General features: G+C 36.1%; 1 protein-coding gene across 2 annotated transcripts; it reads left to right on the top strand.

Annotated features, from left to right (window-relative positions):
• The first annotated feature begins 230 nt into the window (after positions 1 to 230).
• Positions 231 to 17,631, top strand: oprl1 (opiate receptor-like 1). 2 transcript variants are annotated; one of them, XM_052031217.1, is made up of 4 exons: positions 231 to 316; positions 871 to 1,110; positions 13,695 to 14,050; positions 15,617 to 17,631. In XM_052031217.1, the coding sequence occupies exons 2-4, from the start codon at positions 884 to 886 to the stop codon at positions 16,135 to 16,137; spliced, it is 1,104 nt and encodes a 367-aa protein (XP_051887177.1). In that variant the 5' UTR covers positions 231 to 316; positions 871 to 883; the 3' UTR covers positions 16,138 to 17,631. The 2 variants fall into 2 exon arrangements, with proteins under 2 accessions (XP_051887177.1, XP_051887176.1); XM_052031216.1 differs by lacking the exon at positions 231 to 316 and adding an exon at positions 389 to 727.
• The last annotated feature ends 2,679 nt before the right edge of the window (positions 17,632 to 20,310 follow it).

Raw genomic sequence — 20,310 nt, 5'->3', positions numbered from 1 at the left:
CATATAATGCAGGAAAAACATAGATGCACGAGGGAGACAAGTCCACCAAGCGTACAGCCATATTTTGTGATGGGTGGGGTTTCAGTAGGAAATGACCTCGTTAAAACATATTTTAAAATGCTTTTATGCGCGATTTGCGCACGAAAAGGGCGCTGCGCAGTCTAATTTCTCGGCTCGTTCTGACCAGCAGAGCTCACTGTTTACTGGTGTGAGATCCTGAATGGGTTGGTGCCCCGAACGTCCTCTGGTGTGTGGCTGACACACTGCATCCCGGGGACATTTCTTCAGATTGCACTTGGAGCAGGCTTTTGCAAAGGTATTGACACTTGCATTTATTTTAATGGATGGGAACCAGCTGCAGAGGAAAGCTTGCTATCTGAGTGCAGGCTGGCAGTAGGCAGTTTGAAAGTGGAGGCAAGACGTTGGAATTAGAGAAAAAAATAGTGGGCGGGCGCGAAGGTCAGTCAACCTGGAGCTGAGCGCTGCTCGCCAGTGGCAGGTCGGAACTTTAACGACCGTAACGCTCGGCATCGTTGAAACTAGTAATCTTGCCAGCCCCACCCCAGAAAAGGAACGTGTCTGAGGCTTTCAAGATACATAACTTGTGGAGAATTTCAGCTCCATCATTCTGTTCTGAGCGGAACAACGAATGGAAGAATATCAATGTGCCACCAAGCTGCACTTTGAAACTGCATTCAGCTGTTTGAAGTCCACTTTTCTGGCACAGGTACAGTGCCTGAAGCGTAATTTTGCATTTAATTGTAATAATTTGTTCGTTGTTTATAATAACTTATTTATATGCAAGTATACAACACAAGTGCATTTCCAGCCGAAAAGCTACATTGTATTTCTTATGTTGTCTTACCGCAGATCAAGAGGCACAATGGATTTTGACACCTTCTGCGCTTTGGGGAGTCTTAATCAGTTGAAATATTTTAATGACTCTTTTGATGAAAATTACACGATTCTTCTTGATCGCTGGGCTGACAATGTTACCGACCTCATAATAGACTGGTCAACCACGACTAAAATTGCCACCATGGTGATATATCTGTTTATTTGCATAGTGGGGCTGGTGGGCAACTGTCTGGTAATGTACGTTATTGTCAGGTAAGCCTTTTATTTTTCATGTTTTACGTACGTTTATTTCAACCTGTTTTAAAAACGGTTATAAGGACGGGCATCTCAGTTTTTTTTGTGTCTGCTGCCTTAGAGCGCCCTCCTAAGGGACAGGACCCTGCTCGAAATCCATAAATCTCTAATATTGCAATGTAAAGTACTGTAAAATACGGAATTCAAATGTTTCGCACAAAAATAGCTGTTTTATTTTTCACTCAGATTGGTGTATGATAAACTTTCATTGAAGAATAAATTGATAAGGACTTCCATTTTACGAGAGGGCTTGACTCCTCCGAGATTATCTAAATTGACGTTACGAACCCGGTTTTTATTTAATATTTCTGTTCTTTCGGGATGCCAAATTACGATCTGTTTCATGCGGACATTGCATGTTTTTCTAAGTCTTTATAATGTTAATCGATTTCTATTACAGAGAAAGGGAATGTAAAATTGCCCGATTCGAATTTTTTAGATCTATTCCAGGATGGATTTGCAGGAAATAACGACTTTTTCCATTGTTTTCAATCCTATCGTAAAGTATGTGATACATTCAGATCTAGAATAGCTCCCAGTGCAATGTTTTCCTTTTTACTGCATCTTCTCTATGTGTATTGGATTAAATCCGTAAAGCATTGGAATATGGCAATTTTGGACCCAGAGGGAGAAATGGATTCATTTCTAATTGAAATTAGTTTCATCTCGTCTGGTTATATGCGTGAAGTGTAATATACATCAAATGTAACCAGTTTTCAGATAAGTTACATCATATGATAAAGTTAACGGATATGTTATAGGTAATGGATCCATCAACACTTCCGGAGTAATAGATTCATGAATATTAATAGCTGTAATCTACTCTATTTGTTATCTGTACCTCCCTCTCCCACCTCTCCCCCCACCCCCCCAACAAAGCAAAACTGCAGTGAAGTGCTTACTGTTGTAGTATATTCATCTATTTTGATGTGATCATTGGAAAGGGATATATGTTCCACTCGTTGCTGATGTATTCTATTTGATTTTTTTTCTCCTGTACAATTCTTTTGTAAGATAACTGATTACTATAAGGTTTTGAATAAAACAAAAGTAAATAATTGCCCTTCAATTCTTTAACAATTTAGTTACTTCAAATCTCTTTATACATCAAACAGACCTTTTCTTCCCATCCATTTTGAAGCATGAGTCCAATATTTTTACATTCAAAGAAGGCTCAAGGACCGCTTCTATCCTGCTGTTATAAAAGACTTTTGAGCGGTTCCCTTATACAATGAGATGGACTCTTGACCTCACAATCTAACTTGTTATGACCTTGCACCTTATTATCTACCTGCACTGCGCTTTCTCTGTAGCTGTGACACTTTACTCTGTATTCTATTAATTGTTTTTACCCTATACTACCTCAATGCACTGTATAATGAATTGATCTGTACGAACAGTATGCAAAACAAGTTTTTCACTGTACCTGGGTACAAGGGACAATAATAAACTAATACCAATACCATTTAAAAAAAACAAAGTAATGGAGAAACCAAGGTACAGAATCTGCTTTTGGCTCATTTGTCAGTGGATGAGAAGCACACCTTCAAGTAGATCAACATTGTCCACTGAAGGTTCTTCTCTCCTGACGTTATCCACTCCCTCTATCCTTCAGTAAGTGTCAATGGTTTCTTGAAGCAAGTGGGAGTACACTCTGGTTTTGGGACAGAAAGCTCCCTGCAGATTCCAATTTGTTTATGCTTAAATGCCAAATTTGAAATTTACCTGTTATTTCCCAGTGAAATATTTTAATTTTACCGGCTTTACTCCATATAAAACACAACACTACTGCCACTGTACTTGAACTGCAACTCTTTCCCATTAGCAGACACTGTCTCATCACCGATACATTCAGCTCTTTCCTTCAAGGACATACATCTCTCTAAATTTCACAGAGATACCTTTTCCCCCTCTCAAACAGAAACTTGTACCTCCTTGTAACATTTTCTGCTTTCTTTTCCTAATTTATCTGTTCTCTTCTTCACAGTAGTAGTGTCCCTTTCACAAAGATTGTCTCCTCTCCTTTTTACAGAAATTGACTCCCTTTCAGAGGCAGTGAAAAAATGTCTTCACGGAGGTTGTCTCTCCCTCCACCCCCCCCAACCTTTTCACAGGGACATTTTCCCCCAGCCCTTCACAGAGGCACACCATCTCTTTTTAATCGTACAGTTCTGGTTTGTTGAAGGTGGCACACATTTGCTTCCACCTGCGTTCCCACAAGCACTCCATTATAGAGCACAAACAACTGATGTGGTAGTCAGATCACACATACAGAAATGTTCCTGACTTCTTAATAAGCTGCTAAAGAAGCATTTATTGGTCTGAAATCTGCAGCTTGCTGCTGCTCTTACTGCATTACACCTATGAAACAATTAAAAACATGGATAATCTGATATGCCTGAAGTAAAGAAATTGTGGCTTCTTTCAATTCCTTTTAAAGATACCCAAAAATGCTTTTAAATGTGGATTATGTTTAAAGTTGCATAGTCAAATATATTGTATTTCTGGAAAAGTTTCAGAAATAATTAATGAGACAAATGACCAGCTAATCTATTTTTTGTGGTATAGGTTGGGGAAAGAATACTATCCAGGACATGAGGAGAACACCCATTTCTGAGAATAGTCCCCTGGAATGTTTTACGTCCAGGCAATGGAGCTGGTCAGATCGCAGCTCCATTGCCTGATGGTAAAATTATTCAGGCAATGGAGCTGGAAATCTGACCAGACTCTCGACAATTACTCTGCTGCTTCATAAACCTGTAATGGCAACATTCATTGTTGCAAGTAATAAAATTTAACTTTTACTAAAATGTTTGCATCCAAGACTGCTATGTGCTGTCTGATGCACTTTATCACTACCCCAAATAAACAAAGCAGCAGGCTTTTGGATCCATGTTTTTAAACTGTGAATATTATTATTCTTAACAACAGTTAATTTGTAGGGCTGTTGCACTTTCTGCTGACACACTGGGAATATGTACTTCGATTAAGGATTATAGAAATTGGCAAAATGTGAAAGCAATATCTATCTGCTCAAATTAATGGTGGTTTATAAAAGGATTCAATGTTACCATTTGCGAATATCTTGTCCGGAATTGCAAAACCATGGTATGTAGGGGGCTAAGAAATATGCATGTAGCTCTAATTACCATTTTGATGTAGTTAAGTATTTTCCATGACCTTTTATTGATTGCACCTTGGTATATGAAGAATATTATCGCATAAAGAATATACTTGCTTAAGGCCTTTACCTTGAGATTCTTGCAACAACATTTCATGAACATAAAATAACATTTTTAGCATTAATGGGATACTTTATTGTTCAGATAAATAAGATTGACAGGGATTCTACAACACCCATTTAACACTGCAATGTAGCCAAATTGAACTCAACCCAATACATTTGAAACCATCTAGGAAATGAGCAATCTTCATTGTTTTAATATTTCCTGCTATTCAAGCCATTTATGAGCAAACAAAACAGCAAAATTGTAATTGCTTGAGATTAAATCAAATCCTCGGGTGAGTATACATGTATTTCACTAGGTTTCTTGCATGTGTCTTCTCTGAATTCTATCTGGGCACTGCCCACGGCAAGGGTGAAAATTTTACTCTGACATATTTACCAAAACAAAATATCTCTGATGCTGGAAATTGGAAAGAATAAAAAAAACAGTAAATGCTGGAAATACTTGGCAGCTCAGGTAGCAACTGTGGATATTTTACATCAATGAAGATTCATTATGAAAGGCTGTTGAAAGGTTATTGATCTAAAATGTGGACCTTTTATTCCTGATTGGGACCCACCATCTACTTATAACATCCAAATGCCTTTTTCTCAGAATTTTCCTTTTTCTTTGTCTCCAACCTATTTGCCAAGAATGTCCTAGAACCAAGCAGTAAAGCCCTGAGTAGAACCAGGTCCTCCAACAATGTAACAATCATGTGTGTATACCAGAATAGGCCCTACCCCATGAAACACTTCTGAAAGATTTTGACTACAAAGCCACACCTCAGTACTTGCCACCTGTCAAAAAAAGAATCATAGAAGAAAGTAAAGGAATCACACTTCAAAACACTTCTAAATAACTGAAAACATTAAAATGGACTCAAAAATATTAAGCATACAATGATTTGCTGTATTCCATTTTGTTTACTTCATCCCGTCCCTCTTTCCGCGGAACTTAAAACGGCTTTCATTTCTTATACTTTACCAGTTCTGATGTGAGGTCATAAACCTGAAATGTTATTCTTTTTTTTTACAGATGTTGCCTGACCTTTGATTATTACCCACATTTTCTATTAAATTGCAATTTTCTTGCACTTCTTCCAATCTAGTGTACTATATGTGGTGCTAATGATGTGATGACCTCCACAGTGAAGAAACCAAGAGTGGGTGATTGCTTTGTAGGACCTCTCAATTCTCCCTACAGACAAGACCCTGAGCTTCCAATTATCTGTCAGTTTCATCCTTTGGTCTGCTCCCATACCAACCGCTTTAGTTTGGCCTTCTACACTGCTCCAGTAAAACTCAATGGAAACTCAAAGAACAACATCTGAACAATGAAATCAGTGATAGTGATTTCATTGTTGAGTCCAGACCTTTGCCTTTTGATCTGTGCCCCTTCCTCCTTTCCCTGCAACTTAAAATGTGTTAATTTTTAACTTTTCCTTGTTCTGGCAAAATGTTTTGTATCTGAAATGCTCTCTCACTCTCTCTCTTGATGCTGTTTGACCAGCTGAGTATTTCTAGTGTTCTCTATTTTTATTGCCTTATTATCTTTCTTCCCCACAGCCTAACCATCTCCATTTTTAAAAAAAGGTTTCATATGAATCATGCAACAGATTCAACAATGTAAAGCTGGAATCTTAGCAAACACAAGGAGTCCAACAATGAAGCACAGTTGGAAAATTGATAGCAATGCTTGGCCTCTAAGTTTGATGAATCCACGTTCAAGCTGTAGTCCTGAAAAGTCATCACGTAGACTGAAAGAAACTGGCAAGTTTCTGTGTAATTAGCAAAATCCAGATCATTAAGACTGCTGCAGCAAATTTATTAATTTTTGGGTTAGTCATGCTTGATGTTTTGGGTTAGTCAAACAGTTTCACAAAACCATTTACAATTTGGCTTTAATTATTTTTTGATTTAATTACTACTACTTGTTAGTGTGAAGATAAGACCAGAAGATATAGGAGCAGAATTAGGCCATTTGGCCCATCAAAGCTGCTCCACCATTCAATCATGGCTGATTTTTTTTTTCAACCCCATTCTCCCTCCTTCTCCCTGTAACCCTTCATCTCTTTACCAGTCAAGAATCTGTCAGTCTCTACCTTAAGTACACCAATGACTTGGCCTCCACCACCCTCTGTGGCAACGAGTTACACAGATTCACCACCCTCACGCTGAAGAAATTCCTCCTTATCTCAGTTGTAAAGGGACATCCCTTTATTCTGAGGCTGTGCCCTCAGATCCTAGACTTTCCTACTAATGGAAACATCCTCTCCATGCCCACTCTATCCAGGCCTTTCAGTATTTGATTAAGATATTTTGTGTCACAGAAATATGATGGATTGACATTAAATCTTAACCTACAATAGGGATACTGATACAGTCTTTGTGACCTACAAACTATTATTCAGCCAATTTAAAGTCATCCATATTGTGGGTTATTTTATGGTTATTTTAATTTTGCATCAGCTTCTTCAATGTCTCTTGTCAGTTTCATTTCACTTGTATAACATTTTGTTCTTTCTGCTCTTCTAATGCCAGCTGTAAGTGGATTGGGGGCACAGCTTTAGGATGGAAAGTCAAAGGTGACACGCACTTGTTTACGGTCAGATTAATAACAATATTTAAACTGGAATTCATACATAAAAGCAAGGAGCACCAGAACACAGCATGAACATGTTATCTCAACAAAACAGCATAAATTAAATCCAAGACGAAACTGTAGAAACCAGAAAAACATAAGCAGCAATTTAATTCCAGTTATTATTGCCCTGACTCAAATTTCTATGTGTAAGGTATGAGACAATGCTGTTTAATAGCAAAATAGTGTTAAGTGATATGGTTTTGGTAATGAATTATATCAACTAAAGCACAATAATTGCTGTAGGGTATGATGCAGTTATTATATTTTACATTGAATATTCATCAGCTGAAATTATTACTTTATGAAAAATTGTTAATTATCTGCGAACCCAAAATTCAGTTATGCAACATTCTCAAGGAGATTACACCACTGTCCTGAGAAAATAAAATATCCTTTGGCTATTTACTGGCACTCAGCTATCTGTGGGTTGGTTGGAATTGGGGAGGAGGAGTTATGGCCATCCAGGACAATTAAGTTTCAAACCTCCCTTTAGAGGTAAAAACAGAAGGTGTTAGAAACACACAGCAGGGGTTCTGATTAAGGGTTATTGATCTGAAATGTTAAATCTGTTTCTCCTTCTACAGAATACTGCCTGACAGGTGTTTCAAGCACTAACTTTTTTATTCAGACTTCCAGCATCTTTTTTTTAAGCTGTTGATATTACTAAAGATAAATTAAGCTCGGCCTTAGACTCATCAGGAAGACTGTGAATAAAAAATTGCTTAAATTGCATGGACTTATAAATGTTTAAAAAACATATAGACAGGTACATGGAAAGGAAAGGTTTAGAGGGATTTGGGCCAAATGCAGACATATGAGACTAACTCAAGTGAGCAACTTGGTGAGTTAAGCTGAAGGGACTGTTTCAGTGTTGTATAACTCGGTGACCCCATTACTTGATGAGCAGAGAAGCTAACTTTTGCTATGTTCTAATTACAGCCTCAGTAATACACTAATGACTTTGAAATAAAGTGGAAATTGACTTCCTCCTGAAAGAATTATTGCTCTGCTTCCTGCCAAAAACAAATTGACTCTCATTTGTAATTAAACCTACAAACTTAATACTAGTCTAAAATACAATTGGTGATTGCAGCCTAGAGCTTGTATGATTTGAACTTGTGTGAGTATTTTTTCTTACCTGCAGCATATAACCTAACGCTTCCCTGTTTTATTTATTGAGATATTTGGAGTACAAGATTGATAAACTTCTGTAAAATATTAACAAGTAATTTCCTGATTTCATACCAATGCAAGGAATCTGCCTGCTGTTTGACCAAAATTTTGTAGGGAATGCACAACTAAATTTCTCATGTATGCTCTGAGATAAAGATTTCCTATTTACATTTTTAAATGTTTCTCTCCTCGAGAAGCTATGGGTTTATTTCCTGATAATTACAACTACCCTTACGATTGATATGCCAATACATGTCAGTATCACTTGAGAATGGTGTTCTTCTGTGTTTGTAACTTACAGTGAAAATATAAGTTTATTCGTTACACAACCATTTATGATCTGCCTATAAAAATGAAGCAAACATAAAACTCCATGGTTTATGAACAACATTAGAACTGCCTTCAACTTTATAGAAAATAAAACTCCCAGAAGTAGTAAATGCTACATCATAAAAATAGGAAATACTATAAAGTTGAATACTTTTAAATCTTAGTTGACTTTTAGTGGGCAATATGTACATCGCGGCAACTCCTGTCCTTTAGTATTTTAAAAGATCTTTCTTTGCTAAACTGATTACTTTATATACTTAAAATATAATCAACTCTATGTTTTATCTAATTTTATGCCCGAGACATTGCTTGACATTTTGTTAAAAATAAAGGTTCTCTTCTGTTAGCCACTTTCATTGTATACCTTGCTGACAAGAAGGAGAAATTAGTAACCAGATGTATGCGGACTCTGAGGATGATCTTTCAGGGTGATTCTGAGCTATGAAGAAGATAGAAGGAGAGCCAAAAGATAGAGTGGCAGAATAGAATATGTAATATTGGGAAATTCAAACAAGGTGACAGTAATGTGCCTTGAGGGTTGAATGGTTCCTTGTGAGTACGGGGGACTACATTCCTAATCTCCTTAGCCCACAAAAACTTTGTAAAGAAGGTGACCTTCAGTCCTTATCAACTCATGACATGGATCTGCTCCAGGGCAATTGATCTGATAGGTCTTTCCCTAACAAATAGCTACATTTAAGCCATAATGTCAATGATGCAATTGAGCTGCAATTTTAAAAGGTGAACAAAAACCTTATTTCTCTTTTATAGATCCCTTTCAATGCACTGATTTGCTTCTGTAATATTTAGATACCTGGTAGAACAGTGGGTTGGAGTCAAGCGGAGAAATGTTAATTTCACCACTTTAATATGTTATTATTGTTAAGTGGCAGAACTGTGTTAAAATTGGGGGTTTGTCTCCAGCGTATGATTTGTCTCTAGCCAATTTTATGATAGCAATTAAGCAGGAAAATATTCTTTCTGAGCACTTGACCATGCTGCTTGGTAGACTATGAACACTCAGCTGGTAAAACTATGCAGATTTAACTGGTGATTTGGGTATTCCCAGTGACAGTCCTAATTTGGCAGAAGCACACTTTAGAGAATACAGTGATGTGGATCCCACTCCGACCTCCACTCTTACCAAGCTAGGCCTAAAACTGAAAATGTAGTATAGCTGAATTCTGAAGCAGTGGATATTAATGTCCAAGCCATAGATTAAACTCTATATCTATCCTATGAATCACAATAATCTATTTTACAATGACAAGCAGCTTTCATTCAACTTCTTTTATATTTCATACTTGCCCTTTTACAACACTTGTCTTTTGTGTGCATGGAAATTTGCTACATTGATGTGTAATTCTGAATCAGAACACTGATGTATGATAGTTACCACTGTTAAAATATTCAAATTAACATGAACATTTAAATTTTACCTTTGATTGGCAAGACTCTGTGGGACAAACCCAAAACTGAACATTCTTCTAAATCTAGAAGGCATGATATCAAAATTTGCAGATGATACCAATATAGGAGTTTAATTATTTGTCTGGAGCATACATGAAGGGGTTCAGTGCCTGTAAGATGTAATACAGTTTGGTAAAAGATAAAGATACTCTGAATGCAAATAAGATTATTACCATAGAAATGTAGAAGGATCTGGAATTGTTCACAGAACATTAAAGGCTCTGGTAGAGGAGGTTGTCAAAAGAAAGGTAATAAAAATCTGGATTTCACCCCAAGAAATTTAGCGGGTTAAATTCAATAGGTCCCACTAACTGGTATGTCTAGAGGCCTTACTAGGACTTGCTGCTCCTATAGACTTGAACAACTTTAAAACACTGGGATACACTAAACACATATGCATTCATAATAGTATCAGTAGAACCAATCAGCAATTAACCCAAAAGTAGTCGATAATCCCTTTAAATATTGCTCTTGGGAGATTTTCATGCTTTTGAACCTGAGTTCAAGAATATGAGATGAAGAGGGGTCAATAGCTGGATTAATGTGTTCTAAAAATGGCGACACTTGGTTTAAATCAGTGTTGCCTGCTGACCAAATTCATAATCTGTAGAGCCTGCATATATCTAATCAGCCTGAATAGTCTACATGCCAACATTCTCACTAATGCAGCAACCAGAGGGAATTATGCCATAAATTTACATTTGTATTGTTTGCCATTTTGGAATCTAATCACCACCTGTAATGCTCACAAAACAGGTGCTGGGATTGAAATCCGTAATCTTAGAAATTTAAAAGTCAAGAGCAAATAATGAGCCAAAAATAACCATTGTAGGACTTAAATTCAAATACCAAATATCAGAAGGATATTGAGTCTTTGGTGAAGGTACAGTGTTTTATGGGTACAGTATAATTATTTATATATGGTTAGGGTAGATTGAAATAGATTCTTCCTAGTAGTTGAGGTATTAAGAATGGGTCAAGTGTGCAAGATTAATGTAAGACTTGGAAAAGAAGATCAGTGAAGCTTCTTAACAAAATAAATTCTGGGGCTAATGTTTGAAATAGAAACTGTGTAAATATTCATGATCAGATTGAATCTGTTACCATATTCCTTCCTGTTAACTGCAAGTATATGTTTGCCTTTGTCCAGCATGAAACTGGTTTTGAAACTACTATCTTCTACCACTAACTTCTTCCACTATCCAATAAAGAATGAATGAAATTAAAGAAATGTATGAAAAGGAGGAGGTAGTTACATTTGGAATTATTTGTATGAATGAAAATTGGCCATGAGGTGGATTGGCCAAGTGCAATTCCTGTACATTGTAACTTTTTGTAAGTAGTGGAGGAATGATCATTATTATAAGACCATGAATATTCATTTACTGTCAATATATTAGGAAAACTAACTTTTCAAAAAAGGCAAATGACTTGGTCAATTGAATAATGGGTTCATACAGTTAACAAAAAAAGCATATGGAAAACAAATTCAAATAATGTAAAGGTTTATGTACAAGGACAACTTCTAGTCAAGTAAAAATACTCCAACGAACAATCTCAATTAAAAACAATGAAGCCAACTATTAGAATGGTTAAAGGGATAATGGAGAAGATAGTGGATTGATCCGACTTTTCAATTAAGATAAGAATCAGAGGACCATTGGGTCATTTAACAATTCCACATGATAAATTTGCATTGGGTAGACTTCAGCCTCATCTGGGCATCGGGTGGTTGTGGGGGAGTGAGGTGGGTGGGGTTATGGCGAGCTAGACAGAAAATCTGGAATGGTAGTGGGAGATGATTATGGCCACACTCTTTATTTTCTTGCCAAATAACACATTTATGTTTAACAATACCCTACAATTATCTCTTTTATTCACAAAAGGGGTATAAAACAGTATACTGTATACAAATAGATCAGCTCTTAGCTTCAAGGAAGCATTGATCACATCCTTGAATCTTTTTCAAGGAGCAATGGTAGTTCCCACAGCCGACCAGGTATCCAATTCCTTTGTGGCAGATGGAAAGCTTGGAACCATGTCGATGAGCAATTACTGAGTGTTTAAATGGTTTGCGAAGAGATTGCAAATGTAATTAATTACAAGTATATAAATTCCAAGTACTTTTATTGTTAAGGGGCTTGGGTACATTATATTAATGTGTGCAAACACACCTTCAGGCATGACAATGTAATACTGCAATTAATTTCATTATTTCTGCAGCATTTAACAAATTTCTCAAAGTTTTCCTTTACTCGTGCTCACAGAATATGAAGCAACACTGAACAATTAAATATCTTCCTGTGTTTAACAGATATTTGTTTGTATGTTACAGCATTGTGTGTATTGCATAAAGCTGAATGAATTTATTTTATTTAAATCACTCATGTACTCCTTACTCCAGATTAGCCTTGCCATTAATGGGTGCCATTACAAAGAATTTTGTGGGAAAACAATTACCAACCATAGCAAGCAAATTAGTAAGTTTCGTAATTCTGCTATCAGACCAGCATTTAGATAATTTTCATCTTCAACACCTTATTACAGTTATGTGGCAAACATTAGCTTCATGTGACCTAGTATTTTCCATATTTTAAGCATTCATAAACTAAAAAATGTTATTCAACCATTATTCAGATGTTAATGGAAATAGTTTTACTGTAATGTGAGCAGTTACGCAGTTCTATTGATGCACTTTTTTGTGTAATAAGAATTTCAAACATAATATCATTTTCTGTAGGGCTGGGGAAGGCTTTTGTACTAAGGTAAGTTATTATAGCTTGTTTTTTTTAAACACTCAGTTTCTGCAAGATTTTATGATGTCTATCATGCTGTTTGGTGCTCCACTGGAAACTGGTGACATTTGATGTTTCACTTGCTATCAGTCAATGTCAAAGACACTGAATTTCTAGATATAAATTTCACCCAATCACAACCCTATTGGCATCCTGGAACCTCTATATCATTTTATCCATATTACCTTTCAAGTCTCTACACATGCCCAGGATTACCCATCGAAGAGTGAAGAGGAAATTGAGAAGTTCTTGTAACATAGAAAATGTGTGGGATAATAGAATCCTTTACCACTTGTAGCCACTATATAAATTATAAAAAATTAAAGTGAAAATATTTCAGTGAAGAAAAGTGAAGAGCTGGTATTGGCACAGGTGTAATTGAATGAATAACCATCTTCCTGTGCTTAAAAATTTTCAATTTTAACTTGGTAATATAAGATTGAACAAAATTATTCTGAAGATCCATCAATTTGTTTGCAAACAGATACAATTATTCCTGTTTGTGCCAAGGAGTGATTTATCAGTACAATTATTATGTTGTTGTTTACTGGAATTCATTGTACTAGATGTAGAAAGTCAAGCAACAGACCGTCCTTACAATAAAATATAGTACCAGAAGGATTGCTCCAGTGACAGTCATTTCTCAACAAACTGAACATTAGGAGGTAATTTTCATAAATTATTGAGGTGGAAATTGCATGACTTCTGCAATGTGTCATCAGTATTCTCTGCTAGATTAATACTCTGGTCGTAAGGGAAAAATTACCCTTTGGATTATGTATTTATGAAAGCAAAGTTTCAATATCTTGATAAATGCGATGTATAAATCTGATCATATATTCAATTATGCTGTTTAAATTCCAAGTAAAACTCCAACTTTCATGAGGTTCATTTCTTGCAGATATACCAAGATGAAGACAGCAACAAACATATATATATTCAATCTTGCACTTGCGGATGCATTAGAATTAATCACGTTACCTTTCCAGGCAACTGATGCACTCCTGGGATTCTGGCCTTTTGGAAATATTCTCTGTAAATTAGCAATATCAATTGACTATTACAACATGTTCACCAGCATCCTTACTCTGACAGTGATGAGTGTTGATCGGTACATAGCCGTATGTCACCCTGTTAAAGCATTAGATATGCGAACTCCTTTCAATGCAAAGGTCGTCAATGTTTGCATCTGGGTACTTGCTTCTGTAATTGGAATACCAGCAATGATCATGGGATCAGCTGACATGGAAAATAAGGGTAAGTCAGAGCAAAATGTCACCACACACCAAGATGTATGTAATATAAAAAAGCATGTCTTAATTGACATTACTGATGATGTGCACAGTGGCACAGATGATAGTGCTACTGCCTCATAGCTTCAATAATCTGAGTTCAACCCTGGTCTCTGGTACTGTTTGTATGGAGTTTCCATTTACTCCCTGTAACTGTTTGGTTTCTGTCCAGGTGCTCCAGTTGCCTCCCACAGTTTAGAGATGATAGAGTTAGTAGATTGCCCTGTAAATTGCCCCTAGTGTAGGTGAGTGGCACAATTGATGGAATGTAGGGAGAAAAGGATACAGGAAAAATTGGTAGTGATATGAGGATTGCTCCGTTAACCGGCCTAGAGTGGTTGGGTCAGTTGCCTCCTGTGCCGTAAGGGAGCATGGATATGCTGAATCACCACCAAAGAACCTTTTCACCTTTTGGAGCCTTGCATATATCAAAAACTGACAATTGGGCTGAAGGTTTTATCAACTGTTGGCTGTAAGGGCCCAACGTGGAGTCATTTTGGGTAGTCATAATTCAGAATAGTATGGCCCATAGTACAAAAGTTTGGAGAGTGAAAATATCACACTGATTCAGGTGTGTATGCTCTCTGGAGGTTGAACTTGAGACACGTTGGTGAGGCGCAGTAAACAGATTTAATGTGTATCCGATTTGGGTTATTTTTGGTTTAAGGACGCTTAACACACAGGGAGCATGCTGAGATTTGATTTTTATGTCTGTAGCATCACACCTATGTTGGCATTATATATTTGCAATTATGAACAATTTACTATAAACCTTAACCAAGGATGATTCTCTTTTCCTACAGGTAAACATGTGTATTTTCAGGAATACCATTCCAATAGTAATTAGAAGCACAAACTCTGAGCAATTTTCCTTTTCCTAAATTGACTGGGATTGTGAGTAGCAAGGATCTGGAGTACAATGTTGGGAGTGTGAGAGAGCAGTGGAGGCAGATTCAATCATTGCATTCAGGGAATTAAAAAGAATATAAAAGGAAAATATTGCAGGGTTATGGGGTGAAGTTGGGAAAGTGTGATCTTGCACAGAAATGGCATGTACTTAATAGGCTAAATGTCTTTCTTCCATTCTGTCACATTTCTGTGATTTGTGGATGCCAGCATCTGTACTACCACTCTAGCCAGGGTCAGCTAGCACAAGGCACACTTTTCAGTTGGGGCATAGTCTCCTATTCAACATAAATTGGCTAATCACTGAACAAGCTTGCTCAGTGAATGGCCCGAGAGTATAATCACAGCATGACAAATTTAAAAAGACAGTTTCCACCACAAGTACAGAAATAGTATAAGTTAGACAATAACATAAACAGTATGATTTTAAAATGGAGACTGAATAAAATCTGTATTTTCTGGCCTAGTTAGTTCTTTCCTAATTATACCCGATTATATTTGAACTTGTCTCTTCATATTTAATCACTTAGTTGTATCAATTAATAATTCAAATGTGCAAGCTTACTGTGAAAGATGTGACAATATTCAAATGTTAACATGTTTTAATTTGTTCCCCTCCTTTTAGAAATTGAATGCCTTTTGGTTCATCCTCAACCCCACAGTTACTGGAAGCCTATAATTGAGATTGCTGTGTTTTTCTTCTCCTTTGTCATCCCGGTTGTTGTCATAACCATTTGCTACACATTAATGCTCAGGCGGTTGAGAAGAGTGCGTGTGCTTTCTGGATCAAAGGAGAAGGACAGGAATCTACGTAGAATCACAAGAATGGTCTTGGTGGTTGTTGCCGTCTTCATTATCTGTTGGACTCCAGTCCATGTTCTAGTGTTAGTGCAAGCTGTGTGTAGTCGTGAAATTTTAACTATTATGCCAAGCTGGCATTTTTGTGTTGCCCTTGGATATGCCAATAGCAGCCTCAATCCTGTCCTTTATGCCTTTCTGGATGAAAATTTCAAAAGATGTTTTAAAGAATTTTGCTTTCCCTCTGCTCTTAAATCAGAACTTAAAACATCAAATGGAATGAGAAGTATCACGAAAGGTATTGCACTCTCATGTAAGAATACAGATGGCAATGAAAATGTTGCATGACTAGAAATGGGGGTAGCTTCGGCTTCTAGCCATTAGGAAAACAAAATTTTCAAATGTGGAGATGACTCAAACTATAGGCCTTTGAAATAAAGTATTTCTTCTGCAATGTCAAAAGGAGTGAGAAAACCACAATTCTAGCTCCAATAAATCAAGAACTGGTTGTTAAAAGAAAACAGCTAAGGAAAAGTTGTGTTTCAGACACTGAAAAATTAAACTAATTGATGAATGAATTTAGTAAAAATATAAATAGGAAATTAACTTCAACTTTCAGATTTTCAGATGTCTAACTCTCCACTGATGGCTTTAAGCAACTCTTTGGGCTATTAATATTTCCATCTAAATGTCAGATATATTAATTATATGTGGTTGGATTTATTGCATGCCATTGAAATATAATGATCATTTCATTATACAGGGAAATGTAGTTGTGAGCAATGTCTGGCTTTATACCTATAGCATTTAAAAAAATTATTACAACCGGAGATGATTTAACCGTAAACAACATGGACTTGCAAACTACCTAATATTTTTGGATGCTTTTGACCCAGGTCAAATAATCAAAGGGTAAGAGAAAAAAAAATTGTCAAATTATTTATGTGAAATACAAATAATATTTGTTCAATTGTAATAAAACCTTTTGCAGGGCATGACATACTTAAAGATTCATATTGTGGTAGAAGTTTGGACTTTACTTGTGACTGTTTGCAACTACAAAAGATGCAGCTTTAATCCTTGCAGCATGAACTCCCGCATTACAAGCTAATGATCCAATATGCATTTTTACCAGTTTCCAATTTAACACATTTGTAAGCTGGAACAGATGATTTCTGAGAATAAAACTGTTGTTCTGATGTTTAGAGTATATTTTAATATCCAGTGAGTGCACTCAGAGTTTTATATCATCCTCTGACCAATTCCATATCAAATTAATCTCTTTGCTATTTCATAAGAAGTACTTCCCATATATAATTGATTCATATAGACCTTAAAAAAAAGTAGATGAAGGAAATGATATCCAAGCATGTTAAATATTTATACACTAATTCCACACATAATTTCAAGGCCTTGGTCACTAAAATCACCATTTACTCATTAACCTGCAGTTGATAATTTCTACAATCATATTATGCTTTTCTAAAGTTTATTTTGAATCTTGTATAAATGTTTTAATGATAGTAATTTCAGTTGGATAACATGTTACCATGACCAAACATTTTTAAAGTGCTATGTACAGTTGTTTTGCATTAAGTGCAGTAATTATTTAAAAAATACTTTGTGTTAATAATTATATAAGAATTGGTCTAGTCATTTATATTGCAATGGTGTATTTCTGTTAAAGTAATTCAGTTAAAAGTCAAGAAGTGTTTTGTCTAACTATATCTAAATCTCCAAGTTAAAGCTGAGACTTGTCATCTGTGATGCCTGAATATTCTAAAGTATTTGCTGTTAATGAGATTATACACTGCAGTAAACTGGAAGTGTATTAATGTTGAATCCGTGTTTGTCTCATGCAACAATAAATATGTTATAAATACAGTATGATGCTAAATTAACTTATTATTTGACACAGTCAATGCATTGATAAAACTCACCGTGAATTTGAGGAATATTGTTTAATTGAAAGCTCTCAGAATCACTGGTGCACATCCAACAATTGCTTTTGATTCAAGGAAATTGCAGACAATTACCCAGATGAGTTAGTGTAACCCAGTTCAGTGGAAACACACATGGGTAAGGAAGTCATCATTTTTCCTGTTACAAGTGCTACAAGAAACCTCAAGCTCTTACAAAATTGGCACAATAATATCAATGGAGAGTAAAATCAAGTGATGTATAAAAGGTGTAGGTAATCTCAAAATGTCAGATTTGCACAGGTTGAGTTAGGTAATATTTCCTCCAACAGCATTGTCAAGACAGGTGAGCTGAATCTAATGAGCCACATCACAAATCAGAGGGAAGAAAGGTTGCTCTCAGCATCAGATCAGTAGCAATGTTAACTTCACAACAGTACACTCTTTCTTGCTTTGTAACATTTATTCTTTTGTTTCCAAAAAAAATCAACAGTCTTAAAATCTGGAAGCCATTTTGCTGCTGAAAAATATTAAAAAGAAATTTGATTGCTGCTTTTTATTAATGAATAAAAAACAAATTGACAATGACCATCAGTGTCATCAATGCTTATCTTTTTTTTCATTAGACCGTGTACAACCTCATCAATTATTAAAAAATCCCTTAAAGTAATTTTTAATACTTAAATGCACCTGATCTTGGCACTTGGAATATATATTTCTAATGTGCATTATTCAACAGACTTATTGTTAATGAACTAATTTTTAACACCTTAACTGTTTATTAAACACTAGCCAAAAGGAAGATCAAATTTCCACCTGAAATTATTTAATTTTCATTTATAATTCATTTCTTGCATGACACCAGTGCACAAGCACTCGCTGTAAATTCAAGTGGTCTGCAAGGCAGGAGTTATTGTATGAAGACTAAGACCTTAAAAATGCTTTTGGTCTGGGCATGAGCTTTAAGAAACTGGCAATGGAAGCTGCAAGTTTCTCTCCTCAGGATACTGGCAATGGTCTGAGAGAATATACTTCTGTCGCTACAGCAAACTGAAGTCAATACCAGCTCCTAATCTCTGTATGGAGACAAATGGAGTGCTACTTCAAATTTCTCCTTGATTGCTGTTCCTGCAGAGATATCAAGCCATTCAGAATTGTTCTGTGTATGATCTTGTATTGTGGATTGTAGTATAATACTAAGGGCACCTTGAGAGGGTTTCCAACTGCGCATCCAAAGTCTTCCCTTTAGAAGCCTTTGAGGCTGCATTGTGTTCATTGGCAATCTATAGCGAAGAATAATCTTCTTGAATCACTTTGTTTACTGGTAAAATAATGCAAATGCATTTGAACCAGTCTGCATAATATCATGAATCAACTCACTTTCCCTAATGGTCCTATGAAGTCAGTGATCAGGGCCAGTAGATATCATGCACTTCTCTACAGCTTCAGACAGCCATCCTCTCAACATTACAGCTTAACCCATTCCTCACCCACATTCACACTCTCCAAACTTACCAGTGTCCTCCAAACATTGCAAACCCGCCTTAGTGACTGTTTCAAGTAGCCTGGTTGAAGCTGGAAACAGGGAGGTCCAAAAGGAACAGTTTCCTTCTGGTGCAGTGAACGTCTGAGGTGAGCAGCTTACACAGTGTTTTATGATAGAACGTAAGCATTGCCATGAATTTGATTAAAATGTAAATCAATTTACAAGGATATCCCTACAAACTGCTCATCTCCATAATTTCAACCACCCCTAGGATACACAGGGTTTACATCCAGTTTTCATGGTGTCATTTGAGAACAGCATATCAATACAAGGTGGAAAATTTTAAGAGACACAAATACTGACAACAATTTATACATGCTCAGATCTAGTTGAATATGGCATTGAAGATGAAAAGATGGGTTGATGTCCCTATCTATCTGAAATGGAATTTATTTATAACACTTTTGCCTATCCTAGTTCTGAAAAACTCTCAAACCATTTTGTTCATTTTGCTTTTTGCCTCACTTGCACAGGATGATTACATTTTGAGCTAACAATAGCCTTATATGAAATGATTTCAGCACAGTCTGGTGAAAACTCCTGAGAAAAGTGTTGTTATTCAAGTCAGATAATTCACATTCATAACCAGAGGTAGATTTGAAAATTAAGGGTAATTTAAACAGCAGAGAGGTTAATTTGGTACAAGTTTGTTGACTGAAAATAGCTTTGCTGGTAATAATTTCTACCCTTTCATTGCAAGTCGATAACCCAAACGTGAGAAAAATATAACTGTAAGGAGAAGTACGCAATGCTTCATACTATGTTTGAAATCACCAAAAGGAACAGTGAATTTCCCCTTTTCTGCTCATTCCATAAATAACTGAATCATGCTGGAATATTGTTTTGCGGGCAACTATGACCCATTGTTATCTCACCCAAGTGACTATGCTGTTAAATTATTCAATGAGGGCAGAACAAACCAAAGTCAATTCTGCACTCACCAATAAATGTATATCTTAGAGGAGGCCACTACTAGAAGCTACAGTTCAGAAGTTATAAAATGAGATCATTAAACTTTACTCAAGGCAGAACACTGGCAGCTAAAATATTCTTTGG

The sequence above is a fragment of the Pristis pectinata genome, chromosome 16 (genome assembly GCF_009764475.1).
Source record: "Pristis pectinata isolate sPriPec2 chromosome 16, sPriPec2.1.pri, whole genome shotgun sequence".
Classification (NCBI taxonomy): Eukaryota; Metazoa; Chordata; class Chondrichthyes; order Rhinopristiformes; family Pristidae; genus Pristis; species Pristis pectinata.
This window is presented reverse-complemented; position numbering and strand designations above follow the sequence as displayed.